Below are 17905 nucleotides of genomic sequence, written 5' to 3'. Positions count from 1 at the left end.
CAAATCCAAATCTACTCCTCTCAATTAAAATCATTAATTTAGTCGATTAGTCGACTAATCGGTCATTTTGGTCATAGTCAATTAAGATTTCTTTAGTCGATTAGTTGTTTTTTAATGCTTTTTTCATGCCGAATGACTTATCTCCAAAAAACGTATGAACACATCTCTGGTAAACACGAGATTTAAAGTGTTGCTTTTGTGTGATTCTTTGTGGAGAAACTCTGTTTTACAGACCTGTCGATTAAATAGACTAATCGATTAGTCAACGAAATCGTATGAGTGTTAGTCGACTAAGAGTTTCTTTGGTCGAGGTCAGCCCTATAAGTTACAGAATATAGAATAATATTTTCTAATGTTCTAATGTGTGATAATCTTATTTTAAAATGGCTAAAGGTTATTTTTCCAAATTAAAACTAAGACCAATGAGAAAAAAGACCAGCATCAACGTTGGCTGTGTGTTGCTAAAGCTTAATAAATTCTACTGAATAATTAGTAATACAACTTGTTGGGCGGTGCTATAAAATACAAAATAAAATAAATAAAATTCTCTTGTCCCTGTTGGGATCAAAAAGGGGCGAAAAATTCTAAATACTGGTTTCATATGTTCTGTTTAATTATTGTTTAACAAGTAAAATTTGTGTGCGTTTAAATTATATATAAATGTTATTTGACACATCAGAAAGCCTTGGTTCTGATTATTTTTCAGGAAGAGAAACAACGTGTCCTTCAAATCGATAACTTGCTGACTGCCCAGACTCTTGTTCTCAATTTAGTCAATAAAAGAACTGTAAACACTTTTTAAATGACTCTCTAATCATACAAAGCAAATGATCCAGTCACAGGGCCTCTGGCGACTTTATAATGCATGTTTTACAAGCAAAATATGTTGCTCATCTCGTGGCCTTACTGAAGCATACATAAATCTATACACGCAATCAGTGCAGAACTTCGTATATTTATCAGAGCTGTGAAGCAGATCAATAAAGATGCTAAGACAATAATAATGTGAAAATCTTTACACGTGCAGACTCATTTTTCTGTTTTTATTTGAACAGCTGCTGTGATATATCTTTGATAAAGCACGTCACGTTCAGTAACTGGAAGCTTGACAAATGATTTAAGATCATTTATCATAATTGTTTGGATTGAGCAGTGCGCTCTTTACGTGATAGTTTGGCATCAAACGGCAACATGTGTGGAGCGCTGTGCTTCCCTACAACACTGACACACACACACAAAGAGAGGAGTGTGTTCAGCCTGTGCGACATAAGGAAACAGGCCGATCGTCAGACGTGCTCTCTGTGGCCACACAATTGTCATATCTACACAGAGGAGATAGTGTCTTTCCCTCCTTTTGTCAGGCGACCAGGAAAAAAGCTGCATCCTGCCACTGTGGCTGACTGATAGGCCGGCCCTTTGTGACAGGGGGGAATAAAGTGTGTGTTGGTGTGTGTGTTGGGTTGGCGGGGGGGTGGGGGGGGTCGGTGATGGGGCAAGAATGCACTCAGGAGCTGTTGGCGGCTCCTCAGCAGTGAGTGCATTGTTATCCTCACTCACTATTTTTACAGATAGGAGGGGGGCAGGAGCAGAGGGGAGAGGTGGAGGAGGTGGGGGGCATGTGGTGTGTAATTTGGCCCGATGGGGTGAGGAGGGGACGGGGGGGGGGGGAGTGGTAATTAAGCCCACATTGACACTTTGATCTCCTTGATTGTGCATTTGACTGGCCTGGAGATCAGCTAGTTACACCACTAACCCCCTCCCTCCACATCTGTGTAGCCAAACTCCCCCCCCCCCCCCTAAATAAAATCCTTTGTAGATAAAGAGGGGGGTGGCTCTTGTCAAAAGTTGCCATGATACTCAAACAAACTGGCCCTGGACCTTAGAGAGGAGCTCCCCATAATGTACTGGATAAGAATGGGAGAGTTTACAGTAGAGATTGCTCAGAGGGGATTCTTTCTAACTCGCATGTACTCAGATTTGCCACCTTCTGCAGGAAATTACACTAATCAACATAAAAACTAGGGCTGTCAATGGATTCAAATATTTAAACGCGATTAATTGCATGATTGTGCATGGTTAATATTTTTTTTATTTGTTCAAAATGTACCTTAAAGGGAGATTTGTCAAGTATTTAATACTCTTATCAACATGGGAGTGGACAAATATGCTGCTTTATGCATATATTTATTACTGGAAATCAATTAACAACACAAAACAATGACAAATGTTGTCTAGAAACCCTCACAGTTACTGTATTTAGCATAAAAAATATGCTCAAATCATAACATGGCAAACTGCAGCCCAACAGGCAACAACAGCTGTCAGTGTGTCAGTGTGCCGATTTGACTATGACTTGCTCCAAACTGCATGTGATTATCATAAAGTGGGCATGTCTGTAAAGGGGAGACTCGTGGGTACCCATAGAACTCATTTTCATTCACATATCTTGAGGTCAGAGGTCAAGGGACCCCTTTGAAAATGGCCATGACAGATTTTCCTCGCCAAAATTTAGCGTAAGTTTGGGGCGTTATTGAACCTCCTTCCTGACAAGCTAGTATGACATGGTTGGTACCAATGGCTTCATTAGGTTTTTGGATATCAGGATCTTTACGCTAGCTTTAAAACTGAGCCCGCTACCACCTTAAAAATTAGTGGTGTTAAAACGAATTTGCGTTAACGTGTTATTGTCATGTTAACTTTGACAGCCCTAATAAAAACCATGAGCTTTACAGAAATGAAATAGAAATGACATGTTTGCAGAATTGATACTGTGAACTTTCACATTTTTATCTTGTTTTTTTAAGGGGATTTATCAAGGGTGTTGTGCAAAAATTAAAAAATTTAAACATCTGTTGTGTTAATAAGTATGACGTTGATGTAAAAGAAATGTAACACTACAACATTTATTTTAATTTTATAAGATGATGAAACGGTTTGTATCTGTTACATGAACATCTACTATCAGTGACAGGCCGATAGATACTGTATCCATATTTTCTGATTGAGTGAGGGGGCTTAAAAGTGTCACCCTGCCATTATTTCCGCTGGACCCAAAGCCTTAGTAATTTTGTTCAAAAAGGGAATGAGAAGGTCTGGCTCAACATTTTTTTTAAAAAAGGGCATTATCTTCTATCACTTGCAGGTAAAGAGGATAATATAATGATGCTGACCCATTTTCAAAAGCCCTCATATAATCATGAGTGATTGCTAATCAATGTGTCAATTACATCTCCTTCGGTTGTAGTCGGACCTTTAGAAAATGATCCTCACTCAGATGTGTAATTCAGTATTCAGTACTACCAAACTGGTCCTTTGCAGCAAAGCATGAATACATAAAAAAAATATATATAATAAAAGAAAATTGTGATAAAAAAACTGCAAAAATTCTTTAAGATGGGGAAAAAATGTGCACCAATGTTAAAATAGAAATCACAGTCAGTGAGTCTGTAGTATTTAATGTAGCACAATGCAACCGATTATGAAACTACCTGAAAAAAAACAAATAGTCAGAGTAAAGAAAATGATGTCTTTAGGGATATCTAATGAAATTTTCAGCTAATCGTAGCTGTCAACGTTGATTATATGGATGTGCATGAATGAACTTTTATGTAATAATACTACCCACACACAATTATGAGCCATAATAGCAATAACATTTCCACTGGGACCAAACGCTTTTATATTAAAAAGGTGCATCCATGATCCAAAATGTAAGATTATTATCAGAACTGATCACAGGACTGGAATCATCTCTCTGACTTTGAATACATGAACTAACGCGACACAATAACTAAGTCTACTAAAAATGTTAAGGTTTTCTGAAGCCATGATATGCTTGTTGGCTGCGTTTAGAGCTGCAACGATTCATCGATAAGTTGACGACTATTAAATCAATTGCCAACTATTTTGATGTTTGATTAATCCATTTGAGTATTTTTCTAAGAAAAAAAGTCTAAATTCACTGATTCAGCTTCTTAAATGTGAATATTTACTGTTTTTTTTACTCCTCTATGACAGTAAACTGAATATCTATGAGACATTTGAGGACGTCATCTTGGACTTTGGGAAACACTGATCGACATTTGTCACCATTTTCTGACATTTTATAGACCAAACAACTAATCGATTAATCGAGAAAATAATCGACAGATTAATCAACAATGAAAATAATCGTTAGTTGTAGCATTAGTTTTTTTTTGTAGACAAACAATTAAAACAGACCTTTATTTTCAGATATGGTCATTTGAGAAACACACAAAATGTTTATTTTCATTATCAACGCTTCAATTTCGCAATTTACCTGCAATATATGAGGTCAGGAAAGAACTGATTGTGCTTTTAAAATGTCAGAACCAACATATTTTTTAATTTGGTAGGTGTGTAATTTACACAAATTGGGAGTTTTTTTGCTAATAATCTTTCTGATGTTATGTCTAAACCCTCAGCCTTCTTCTCTCTTGTACTGGCATTGAGGTAATTTGTTATGTTGTATTATGACGCCATCTAGTGGTTATAGCAACACATGACCAAATCACTCTGGTGAGCTCTATGGTACTGTACTGTATATTGTGGTTCCCAACCTTTTTCCTTGGGGGACCCCTTTTCTATCAGTGAGTAATCTGACGACCCCTCACCAAGTGACATTTTATGGATATTTCTTATTATAGTCAGTGCATAACAATAATGGTACAGAACAACTGATAAACTGTACAATTGACCCACATAGTGAACGCAATAACTGCAGGGAGTTTGTGTAAAACGATTTGGATGAATTTTGAGCTGATTATTTCCTGTGAATATTGCATCAGAGATGACTTCCTGTTATTTTTAGTAACTTCTATTAAAAGTCTCTCTTTTTACATTTTATTTTGAACAATCCTACACTTGGCCATTGTTCTATCAGCTCTTTGGTAGTTTTAACTGCGTACTTTTCTCATTTTTAAGTTTATATTTTAAAGGTCCAGTGTGTAGGCTCTGCAACCAACTGAAGTCTCTCCAGTGTGCCAAGCGTGTTGGAGAGCTACGGTGGCTGACACGAAAACGCGAATGGCCATCTCTAGAGCCAGTTTATGAGTAGCGTAGGACTTTGGAGCAGAGCCAGTGTATACAGTGTGTGTGTGAGTATGTGGGAAGTGAGTCGTGAAGCAAGAGAGAGATACAGAAAGCGGCGGCGGCAACGGGAGCGAGTAACATTATTGCCTCCGGCCCAAGCAGGAAAAGTTAACAGAGTTTGGGTCAATTCTGGGCTACTGCTGAAACATGATGGTGAAACATGGCAGACTCCGTGGAGAGGGACCCGCTCCCTATGTAGATATAAACGGCTCATTCTAAGCTAACGAAAACAACAATTCTTATTATCAGGTGATTAAACACTAAATAAAACATACTTATTAATATTATATACCATTTCTGCCAATAGATCCTCCTAATTGTTACCCACTGGTCCTTTAAATAATGATCCAAACTTTTAAGGCCCAGACACACCAAACCGACACTAAAGAACTAGTGGCGACAAAGGTCGCCTGTTGCGTCGTCTCGCGTCGCCTTTGTATGGGCCAAAAAGTTGCACTCGAACACACCGCAAAGACGGCAGCCGACGGCCAACTACCACGTACGTTCTGCGCCTGCGTGAGATGAAATAACTCTCCACACCAGCAGGTCGCGGTAGTCTGTATTTGTCATTCAAAAAGGGAAACCGGTCGACCGAGGACTGAGGATAGGGAAGCTGTTGTTATGATACGTACATGAAACAAAGAGCCGTTTGCCGACCATTTTCACACCACTCTCACTCACCACTTAGCTTCATTCCAGATGACCATGTTGTTGTGTAAATATCTGTGTATTGAGATGAAGATAAAAAATGAGAAGAGCCTTCTGTGTACCCTCTTGACTTCACTCGTTGGCTTGCTTTCCTCAAATACGTTTCTCTTCTCGTGCACTGATTCAAAGCGATTTCTCTCACTGACGGGTGCTGCTGCCGATTTAACATGCTGAGTCGGACGAAAACCTCAGACACGGGCAGACTAGAGCCGACAGTGCGGGACACATCGCAAAAACTAGGCCGACAGACGCTCACCGACGGCCCCAAACTGTCTGACGGCCGACCGTCAGCTTGGTGTGTCAGGGTTTTTAGTTTGCTTCACAGAAATCAAGAAGGCCTCGCGACCTAGTGGGGGTCGGGACCCCCAGGTTGGGGACCACTGATAAATTCCTTAACACACAGTATATCAACATTAAACAGAAAAACAACATCTAATGTCACAAACAGGGATCACACTTACCCAGGTAACTATGAGAAATGTAGGGTAAAAAGTGAGGAAAGCTGCTTACCTGTTTGATAGGTATGGCCCTCCCACTGCCTATGCTGTCTGTTTTACTGTCAACGCTCTTTGCTTGTTCACTGGCTTTCCGTGACTGCAAGACAACAAGAAAGTCAGTCAGCAACTGAAGCGACACAAAGCAGAGTGGGAGATGTGGGGTGTGAGGGGAGTTTTTGGGGCGTGGTTGTGTGTGTTGGTGTGTGTGTGTGAGGGAAAGAGAAAGAGAGACTGGGGGTCAGAAGGGGAGGTGAGGGTTTGTGTTTGGAGCATTTGTGGAGAAACTCGACGTTTGCAAAATAAAAGTCTCAAAAAGAAGCTTGAAATTAACAGACAAGCAGACCAGCGGAACAAACAGCAGTAACACCGACGTGCAAGTTAAAAAAGAAACAAAAAATTAAATAAGAGACCAAACCAAGACCACACTAGACACATCTCAACACAGAGGAGACCAAGGACGACCACACATTGAGTCATGACTCAGCCCTGAAACCCTTTGGGGGGATCCTTCCCTCTGTGTGAGACCCAGAGCGGGCCCTTAGTGGACCTGCTGGCTGCTATACCAGCGTAGCTTCAGCTGTGCCTTTAGCATAGTCACACTGATAAGGGCTTTTGTAGCATGATAAACACATTAAAGTTCATCACAGGTTAAAGGGAGAGAAGGGAAAATGGTTATTTCACAAGTTAAAGTAGCTTCCTCCGACCTGCAAAACCTGGTGGGACATAAAATCATTGCACATACCAAACAGTTTAAATGGCAAAAAATACAAGAACATGTCAAGTTTCTGTTCTTGCCTGCGAGGGGGGGAAAATGGTTAGACAGTAAATATAACTTTACATGGAAATAATAATAAAATCATTAAAGAAATAATAACCTCCCCACCCCAAAAACAAATAAAGAGATGTGATACAGGTAGGGACAGACATGAGTGTGTATGGTCTCACTCAGAACATGAGAAATGTCCAGTCACCAATGGAGAAGAGGTAGAGTCTGAGTTCAAGTAAACCAACTCTGGCGTTTATATTTTTTCCAACATTTTATTTTTTTTTTAATGATGACTTGGTTTAGCTTCTATACAGACACCATACAAAGCAAGTCACAAATTCACTTCAAAATATTCAACAGATTGAGCCAAACATTGCAGTTCCCACAAAATATAGGATGAACAATAAAGGCATTATTTCATATACTCCTTATATGTATGTACTTTGTATAGAGTACCATTGTAAATAAAATACAATACAAGATATACAGCAGTCTATATTTTCGTCAATCCCTTCATGATAGAAAAGCGATTATGCGAGAGTTCATAATCTCTGTACCAAACCTAAACTGAGGAAAATGAAAATAAATAAATGAATAAAAGACAATTGAATGTGCAAAAATAAATAACGTCAAATAAATAAAAAAGGAAAAACAATGTTAAGTTTAACTACATTCATACAAGTCGGTGCAACCCAGTGTCATTTGTTGGCAACTTTCAGTATAATATCTCTCTGTGAAACACCCTGACACTCTACCCTGATTTTTATGAAGGCCTTCATAAAATAACCCCAGATTACTCTAATCTAAAATACCTCTTTGATAATACATTTATACCACATTTTCAATTCCATTCAATACTCCCTGGAAAAATAAGAAGGAATCAAAGAAACACGAACCAAAGGAATGTAGGAAAATCTAAAAGGAAGAACAAAAAAACAACTTGGCACCTCTAGTCCTTGAGTCCTCGTTTATGGCAAAAGGCAGTGTGATGTCATGTAAGGAAAGGTCGTGTCCTTTGGGAGGCTGGATAACAGTTCCAAGAGTGACTTGACTGTACAGCGTGTTTTTGTATGGGATGTTTGAATGAGAGTTGGGGGGGAAGGGGAGCAGGGGTGGACGGGGCATTTCCAGAAGAGTCCCTAGAGTCTGTCTCACTTCGTGATATCTGACAGTCTACTTTGAGTGCGCTCAAACACTCAAATGGACTCGACTTTAGGCTGCGTTTGACGCAAAGTATTCCACATAGTGCAAGTTCTATGCATTACCCTAAATGCGATAAAGCACCGAGGGTAAAGCAGCGACAAGCTGTAAGTCCTCAATAAATAATCTCCTCTATATCATGACTGGCAAAGCAGGGGGACTCTTTTTTTAAACCATCATGCTCTTCTAATTCGGAAGGAGTCGGAAAGCCCTTTTTGTTGAAGAAAGGTTGGAAACAGAAGCACAAATCTGCAAATATTGAAAAACAGTGTCAAATGTTTTTTTTTTTTCTTTGCTTGTTTTGGTTATGTTTCGTTTCATACGTGGAGATCCGGTAACAAGTCAAGGGACTAAAAACATGAAATGGGAAACACCGAATGGCAGACATTAATATGTGGATTAAATGAATATGAATGAATGAGTGGGATGGAATTAAGTAGAAAAAATGCAGTAGTATTTATCTAAATCCCTAAACAGTGTGCTTTTTCAACACAAAAAGGGACGGACAGCCTGAAGACGTCAGGAGAACCACAGACAGATTACATAACAGATTGTTTAGAGTTATTGACCATGGAAGCACTAGGAAAGAATAATGTGTACTGTGCTGACACCTAGTGGCCGAGGACAGTCATGGCAAAAACTGGCTTGAAATGATCGTGGTTGGTGGAATTGATTTGTGAGGGTGGTGAAAAGACGGAGTGATAAGATCTTCTGTAGTAAAGCTTTGAGTTTCATTTACTTACTTAAAAATGGCTAAAAACCAAGATCCATCTATTTTAAGGGTCTTTTCTAATAAACTACAATTGATGTTTTGGCCAAAAATATCTGAACCCAAAAGTAATTATTTTACTCTCCAACACTTTTAACTCAATAAACTGCACATTGCAAAGGATTTTTCTTAATTTCAAGAGTCCCAATGCCAATGCCACGAATGTGACCAATATTACTTTTACATCTGATTACAAATGGACAACATTAATTACTTGCAGCAATTTTCTCCTCTGTAAAATTAGAACAAAACACACTGTATGTAATGTCTAAAGTGAGTCTGATATTGATCTTGTCAAAGCTTGTCTACTGATGACATTAAGGCATATTTTCTCTCATTGAATACTTCTCTTGAAACTCCCAAAATGAACATAAAGTGAACTACTTACAAGAGTGTGGCTAGAAAACATGACTTTCTGAATGGCAGCCTGCTGTCTATCAGTGAGTAGCAGGACTTTTGGAGAACTTTGTAACACAGATGTCATTTTACTTTTAAAACGGACAAAGCTAGGAAAGGGACATCCTCGGTATGGTTGTGTCGATGAAATATTTTCTCTTTCGTTCGTTTTGTATAATGGCAAAAAGGTTGGCACTGCGAGTCTTCCTCTCCTTAGCCCATCGCACTCTTCAAGTGTCACTGAAGAAATGTCGCCCCGTTAACTTTCCGTCCCTTCCTCCTCCTCTGCTTCTTCCTCCTCCTTCTCTCCTCCCTCGCCCTCCCTCCTCCCACCCTCGGCTCGCTGCTCCTCAGAAGGTCATGAGCTGAAACTCCCGCTCGGCTTGCCACTCCGGCACCCACACTGGGTAGGTGGCGTGCTTCGGTATCTCCATGACGCGGACGGGGAGAGGCTCATTTCTCTGGTGGACATGGTTAGTCACTACCTAGCAGGGGGGGAAGGGAGACAACAAGGGGAGCTAGCACACAGCCTGTACTGCTCGGACGCCACAGAGCCTGCGGCTCCCACAGCAGCTGGGGTAACAGGGTGAAGGCGGTAGGAGAAATAGAGGAAGGAGGGGGAATAGATAGGGAGTTAGTTAGAAAGAGATGGGGGACAGAAAAAGGCAGAAGGTAGGAGACTGGAATCAGAGGGCGATAGGAAAGAGGTAGAGGAGAAGGGACATTTTTTGAGGTTGGGAAGGGCAGATGTACCAGCGAGAAGTCATCTCACATAGCCTGATCTCTGTCTCATAAAGCTCACAAAGTTCTGGAGGAAAAATAAATAGAAAACTTGGAAAAAAACCTTTGGAAAAGCTGACTCAGGCATTCTAAAAACACTCTTTTTTGGAGGCACAAACAGGCTCTCTGTAGAACTCTTTCATTGATTTGAAGGACAATAATGCCATTTAAAAAAAAAACGTTCTACAGACCTCCCTGAGCCTGAAGAGGCAGAGGGCTGGCTACGTGAGATTAGGAAAGGCTTAGCAGCAAAGAAGAAGGCTGGTGTAGGAGGGAGAAGAGAGGAGGAAAGGGGGGAGCAGGCTGGGTAGAAGAAGAGGGCAGAGGCTACAAGTAAAAGACAAGCTTAGGACAGCTAAGGAAATTAGAGTGGTTAGTGCACACATATGCTATTGGTTAGAGCAGAGGGCAAATACGACAGGACATGGGGTAAAGAGCAGGCAGACAGGGGTCGGGAAACTGGTGTGGTAGTGAATCTTGGTGGTCGAGATCAGATTTTGGGCCAGAGTAGAAGTAAGAGGGGAGTTATCTAGTGAGTGGGTGAGGATTTCTGGGGCATTGGGAGGGTGCGGGCATGCGTTACTAGCAGCGTGTAAACAGGGCATTGGCTGGCTCGGACTTTTAGTTTAGCTTGGTCGGGCGGGAGAGGTGGCATTGGCGGTTTGTTGCTGCCGTCTCTGCCCAAAAGGGAAGTCACTGCAAAGAAAGGATCTAGTAAAAATAAGAAGGGGGAGGGGGAGGGAGGTCAAAGATTTAGACAGTGCAGAGGGCCTAGTTTGTTATGGGTGAGATGAGAAACTTAATCCATGCGCACTTACTACATCCAATTAGAAAAGAAAAAGGACATGAAAAGAGTTGGGTTTTTTTCCACAGTGCTTATCTTTGATATTTGCTTTGAAAGAAGGGTTTATTCTTTTTGGAGCATTTTCGGGGATCTAATATAATTTCTATTTTTCTCCTTTTGCCCATTGTGCTGTGTGAACAAGACGCTTTCTTTGCCTGCATCGGAGGCAGGAGATTGGTGGCTTGGATGCATTTTTGAGCTACCTGTCTCCCTCTGGTGGACAAAGTGTGCTTGGCAACATGCCTCCTAGTAGTGTGAGTGGGTGTTGCTTTGCATCAGCTGTCGCATACTTACTGTGAAAATGTTGGAGCGGCGCTTTGACTGCTTGCGGATGGGCGTGGGCGTGTTGGAGGAAGCGATGGTCTCAATGCGCATCTCCCGCTGACTTATGCTGGGGGTGGAGGGAACAGAGGAGGAGTAGTCGCTGAACGCACCCCCACCATTGGCCGCCTGGGGAGCGAGAGAGAGATTAAGCGGAACCGACAGAATCAGAAGAAGGGAGGAGGAGAAAGATGGAGAGATTGAAAAGCCTTTACAATGAAGGGCATTCTATTTATTTCTTCACACTGATACAAAGACGTTATGATTATGAGCAAAAGTATGTTGGAGACATCTTTAAATAAAACCATAAAGCTCTTATTTATATTAATGTAACAACATGATCAGTAAGTAAAACAGTGTGCTGCAGTCTTTTATGATGTGGATCTCACCTGGTTAATGTGAACAGAGGGGATAGACGCAGCGGGGACTGATGAGTGGCTGGGAGAGTTAGGGAGAGATTTGCATGGACCAATAGAGAGCTGCTGCTTTTTCCTCATGGCCACAACCTTCTGGGCAACTGGAGAAGAGAGCAGCAGAGACATATAACACATTGTTCATTAATCCTGTCAAATTCTTCCTGTTATAAATCATTTTTCAGTAAAAGGAATCCAGAGAGCTTTGGGGGACTGGTTAATGACACAATGAGAACATCATAATCATACATGTGCCTCTGTAGATTGTTGGTTATACCCTTCCTACCAAAATTAGCACGTACTGTATATGTAGGTTTTCTAAACACGGAAAACCTGCTAAAAATAGGCGATAGACTCCTTTCCCAATGCCAGTAGAGGTAAAATGACTGTTTCTGTCAATGGAGTCTGGTGGCTTTGAGGAGCGCATATAATGGCTGTTTCTTTTCACATCTTTCTCGGTGAATTAAGAGTTTATTTAGACCAAACTAGAGTTGGTGTCTGTTGGAACATCTACCCATAAACTGCTAAAAAAAAATACAAATGTTTTTAACCAACAGAAACGATCATCCTTTGAAAGTACAGAACTGTATGTCAGTTTCCAAAAGACAAATTTTGTTTTCATGACAAATGAATGTGGTGAATGTACAGCCAAAAATCACAACACAGTAGAAAAAGTAGGAGTAATAGTTCCAAAAACATATTAGAAATTGAATCTTTTGTAAGATATCTAATTTTTTTTAAACTGTATGTATAGCAGACAGCAAGTCTTATTTAAAGGTCAGTCTTCTTATTTTGAAATATTCTAGTCACCTGTGATTAATTATAGGGTGAGTTCACCCAAACAACTTATTTTCTTACTTAAATTTAGTAAGTAGCCATCCAGATAGATTTGATAAAGGTGCTAAATGCGAGATTGGGAGCATTTCTATTGCCTCCACGTGGTTCTCAACATGGTGACGGCTGAGTTAACGGTGCTAACAGCGCTAACAGTGGAAACAACGGCAACAGTGCTGACAGAGCAAACAGTTTTAACCTGAGGGGGAACCAGAGGGTGGGTGCTATGCTTCCGCAACGGCGCCATCGGTTTGGACGGCGTTATCAGCTGTAACCACCGTATGAGAGTAGTGCAGAGCGGCAGCCATGAGCTAGCCAATGGGGCACGCTCACATGCACTAACATGCACTAATAGCATGCGCAACCGGCCCGGCTATGTCAACAAAGCGCGGAGAAGCTCGGATTACGACACACACAGAGAGAGTGACTTCATTCGCATTCATTCATTCATATCTTTACATAGCAAATAGTTGTTTGATGCTATATTAATGCTCTGGATATCGTATAGAGAACCTTTAAGTACGTTTTTCAGTTTTCGGTCTCCCTCGTCAGAATGATAAGTTACAGGTCTAAAAATTCAACAACTGTGCAGCCTTCCAGAAACTATTGAGGTGAACTGGCTCTTTAATATTTATTTTGGTAACTGTTAGAAGTGTAAACCATCTACCAGGAACACACAGATGATTAAATCATTTTATGTTCTTCTGGGTAACTTAATCAATGAGACAATCTGCCTGATGGTTTAAATTAAAGGGTTTTAAAGACTTTACTTATCTGTTCCCTCAGAACATGATGTTTAGCCTGCGTATTAAATATTAAGGGGGGAAGATGTTCTTCCCAGTGTCATAACACCACCAAAACATTATAAAACTGCCTAATTTTCTACATTTTCTTGTGAGCTAACAGAGCATACGAGTTATTGTATACATGACAATTAGTACCTTAATTCAAGACAGCTGTAGACATGAGCAAACACAACTGAAGGCAACTATGGCGTTATTATGTCTGACGGTTTACATGCATACATAGTGTTAGGACTATGGCTGTCAATCGATAAAAATATTTAATCATGATTAATTGCATGATTGTCCATAGTAAATCGCAATTAATCGCAAATGAATCACACATTTTTGAATCTGTTCAAAATGTACCTTAATATTCAAACAATGACAAATATTGTGCAGAAACCCTCACAGGTACTGCACTTAGCATACAAAAATATGCTCAAATCCTAACATGGCAAAGTCAAGCCCGACAGGCAACAACAGCTGTCAGTGTGTCAGTGTGCTGACTTGACTATGACTTGCCCCAAACTGCATGTGATTATCATAAAGTGGGCATGTCTGTAAAGGGGAGACTCGTGGGTACCCATAGAACCTATTTTCATTCACATATCTTGAGGTCAGAGGTCAAGGGACCCCTTTGAAAATGGCCATACTAGTTTTTCCTCACCAAAATGTTAAGTAAATTTGGAGCGTTATTTAGCCTCCTTTGTGAAAAGCTAGTATGACATGTTTGGTACCAATGGATTCCTTAGGTTTTGTAGTTTGATATGATACCAGCACCTTCACTCTAGCTTTAAAAGTGAGCCCACTACATCCTCTGAAAGATCGATTGTGGTAATGCGTTAAAGAAATTAGTGGCTTTAAAACGAATTTGCGAATAACCCGCTATAATTGCGTTAACTTTGACAGCCCTAGTTAAGACATTTCAGTAAAGTCTTCATAAAAACAGAGAAAGAATTCTGTTTTTCTCTTGCTTCTTTATAAACAGAGCACTAACACCATACTAATCAAATAAAGCTCCACAAAGTAAGCAAAGCTAATTCCAGCCAGACAAAGTGGCATATGAGCACATTATCACAAACACTTCGGGCCATTTGTTTTCCAGTCAGGTAATAAGCAACATACTGCAATGTGGCTGATACATATCTCCTGGGGGAAAAAGCTACCTCTATTTTCCAAGAGAAGTAATCATACAAATGATGCTTGCAATTTTTTTGTGTCAGTCTCTGAGCTCTACAGAGTGATGTTGGCCAAATGAGACCATTGTCACCATCGGAACAACCGGATTTTCCATGCAATTGGTGCAACCCGTCATTTAATTCACGGCACACTCGAGTGAGGGACTGGGTGGAGCGAGAGGGAGGGAGAGAGAGAGGTGCGTGACGTGAATTAGCACTGAGGGAAAGAGAGATGATTTGAAGTTGCGCTGACAGCTGGGACCATAACGCCCGGCTGCCTGCTGCAGCATGGCAAATACAGAGAGAAGGCAAGAGTGATACGGAGCGACATCTTCAAACAGCCGACACTCCTTCATCTCTTTTAATTATTTCAAATTGGGCTTCAGGAAGCAATTACGGCGGGGAGGGAAGACAACGTGCCTGTGCATCAAGTCAATGACATGCAAAGTGAACGTTGTGTTACATATTCAGATGTTTTGTGGAGGGATGACAGGCTTTCAGAGGAGCTGCAGCCTCAGAGGATAATGTGCCAGAGTTGAAGTTCCAAAACGACAGTTTCATGACTTCAATTATGGATTCACGGAAAAACTCAGAGTTCCCAGATACTTTTAAGAGACATTAAGAGGGCATTTCACCATTCATACTCAACTGAATATTAACTGGTCTCTAGCTTAGAGCTCCACATTTGTATGCAATCCTACATGGTGATTTAAGCTGGTAGTGTTTAACAATTATATTCAATTGCCTGCTGTATTATTAATTGAGGTGAGAGCATGTTAATGCTCCTCTACTGTTCACGAAGTATACTGCCAATCACAGCTGCTGCAGCATAAAGAACATTAACGTGTATGTACACCACCACTCTACGCGAGTCAAGCATATACAGGCTTTTATGCATATTGCTAACAATAACTCATGAACAGCATGAAGTACTTTACAATTAGCAAGGAATGAAGAGAACAAAATTAGTGAATGTTATAACAAATTCTCCTCATGTTTTACAGAGTGACACACAAAGGGGTTACAAGGTAAAATGGTTCTCCGAGATTATCAAGTAGATCGAATGTTTTGTCAGAGGAACTGACTGATAAATTACCTAACAGTTTTGCACAAGTTAGACCTAATTTGACCACTTTTCTTGAAATGGGAAGAAAGTGAAAAGACCCTCTCTCCTAGTGGTGTTCACATCATTCACACAATTATGCTGCTTATTTGTTCAGTCAAGAAATTAGGGCTGTGTATTGGCAAGAATCTGACGATACGATTCATATCATGATGCAGGGATTACGATTCAATATATTGCATTATTACACGGCTTTGTTGAATACTCGATTCTGATTGGTCAATCACTGCGTTTTATGGTCTGTTATTTCTTCATAGCAGATCGCTGCTATGTATAACAGACCGTTGCTATGGACGCAGTTTTGATGTCGGACTCCGGCGGACCGTTTTCGTGTCAAATAATTGAATTCTTAAGTAAGTATCCGTGTAATAAGCAGGATAACGTACAGCGAACCGGTCATTGTTGTGAAATAAACCCATTCAGGTCCACCTCTCCGCTTTGCGTCGGGGTCCTCCATCGACCTGTCGGGGAATACTTCGCCACAATTACCGGCTCGCTGTGCATTATCACTTACATATATTCCGATACTGTAAGCGAGGCAATATATTGCGTTTTTTTAATCTAATTTTAGGAAAACTCTCATAGTATAAAGAACATACCAACATATGTATAAAATCAAAAAATCTGCAATATATCAAATATACTTGATTTATTGCGGCTTGTTCTAGATGGGATGTAGTAAATGACTATAACGCGAATATCGAGTGCAAACATTAATTGTCATGCATGAGCATGTGTTTTTGTATCTGGAGGGAAGCAGGGAACAGGGATAGAGCCTGGAGAGAGCGAAAGAAGTGAGGCGCCAAAGCGAGTTTATACATGTTGAGGTTGGAAAAGGTGATGGAAGATGCCAGCCTCCACTTAGAAAAAGACGTTCAAATTAGCCTACACGTTATTTTGCGGTACGTGTATATACTAGACATTACGGCATGTAAGAACTGGCTTCAAAATAAAAGTGATATTATGGTGACCGACGTATTTGTAACCAAATCTTCAGATTTTAGAAGTTGAAACAATTGAGTTTTTGGCTCTTTTGTTTTATAAATTACCTTAAAGATGAATTAATAATAAAAATATTTGCAGATTCATGTTTTGTCAATCGACTAATTGTTTCAGCTCAAGTGAAAACAACGGCCATAAAAGCGAAAGAATACAGTTCAGGAGTTATCAAACATGTCTCATGATAAACTAGTGAAGTGTGCTGTACTCTAAACATCATCATGTTGAAGCTACACCGTGTACTTCCTGTCTAAACCATTTCCAGTCTTTTGGCCCCCCTCTCACCGTCCTGGAAGACTCTCTCCACATTCAGGCCATAGGTGGAGCAGGTCTCATAATACGTGCAGCGCTTCAGGTCGTTTGACAACTTTCTGGCCCGCGAGTCATCAATCACTCTGGGGTTGGCAGCGCTGATTGCGTCTAAGAAACATGGTAAGAAAACACATTTAACATAAATGATTTCACAAAAAAGACACAAATATATACTTTCATTTTGAACACAGGCAAAATAATTTCCTAAAACAGCTGGGCACTGTAGTTTTTAAGAAACGTTACTAAAACAGGAGTAAATAGATCATTTGTTGGGGACTATTTCCAGCTGCGGATTAATACACATTCAATGTGCTTGTGAATGTTTCCGGCAGCAGGATTGGTGTATGAAGGATTGACTAAAAATAAACTACAGAGCCCATGTTCACCGTAATGAGGGAACATGTCATCCAGTGCGACAGTGTGGCTCACTGATGTGTTTTAATAGTTTTTGGACAACAAAGGAGCTTGACTGCACACAGAAATAAGCTACTATGTATCAGGCTTTAGCTACACAGACACGCGTTATTATATATAGTGTTATTACACTTTCTAAGTGTAAAGACAATGTAAGAATACATAGTTGCATTATGGAGGAAGCAACATCTTGACAGAACATATATATCAGATGTAGGGCAAACACCTTGTGTTCCAACGAGGACCATGGGGACCTCAGCTGTGTTCCTGTAGCTGGATAGGCGCAAGAAGTAATTGTAGACTGTCTGGAAGCTGATCTCATCCTCCAGGCTAAAGACGAAAACCACCGCATCCACCCAGGCAGCAAACTGAGGACAGAGCAGAGGTGACATGTTGAAGCACTGTGGAACACAAGCTGCCTTATTATTATTATTATTACACAAGAACATTCGCA

The 17905-nt window shown here is 40.5% G+C and overlaps 1 protein-coding gene across 2 annotated transcripts in view; it reads right to left on the bottom strand.

Moving 5' to 3' along the window:
- The window catches only part of agap3 (ArfGAP with GTPase domain, ankyrin repeat and PH domain 3), a 148672-nt gene that overhangs the window by 53892 nt on the left and 76875 nt on the right, over positions 1 to 17905 (bottom strand). For both annotated transcript variants that reach the window (XM_074651568.1, XM_074651567.1), the window contains exons 5-9: positions 17678 to 17819; positions 17011 to 17145; positions 11783 to 11910; positions 11367 to 11522; positions 6331 to 6414 (exon numbers count right to left, since the gene is read on the bottom strand). In XM_074651568.1, the coding sequence (XP_074507669.1) occupies positions 6331 to 6414; positions 11367 to 11522; positions 11783 to 11910; positions 17011 to 17145; positions 17678 to 17819 (645 nt within the window). The remainder of the gene's footprint in view (positions 1 to 6330; positions 6415 to 11366; positions 11523 to 11782; positions 11911 to 17010; positions 17146 to 17677; positions 17820 to 17905) is intronic.

The sequence above is a fragment of the Sebastes fasciatus genome, chromosome 11 (genome assembly GCF_043250625.1).
Source record: "Sebastes fasciatus isolate fSebFas1 chromosome 11, fSebFas1.pri, whole genome shotgun sequence".
Classification (NCBI taxonomy): domain Eukaryota; kingdom Metazoa; phylum Chordata; class Actinopteri; order Perciformes; family Sebastidae; genus Sebastes; species Sebastes fasciatus.
Note: the sequence above shows the minus strand (reverse complement) of the source record. Positions and strands in the feature narration are given on the sequence as shown.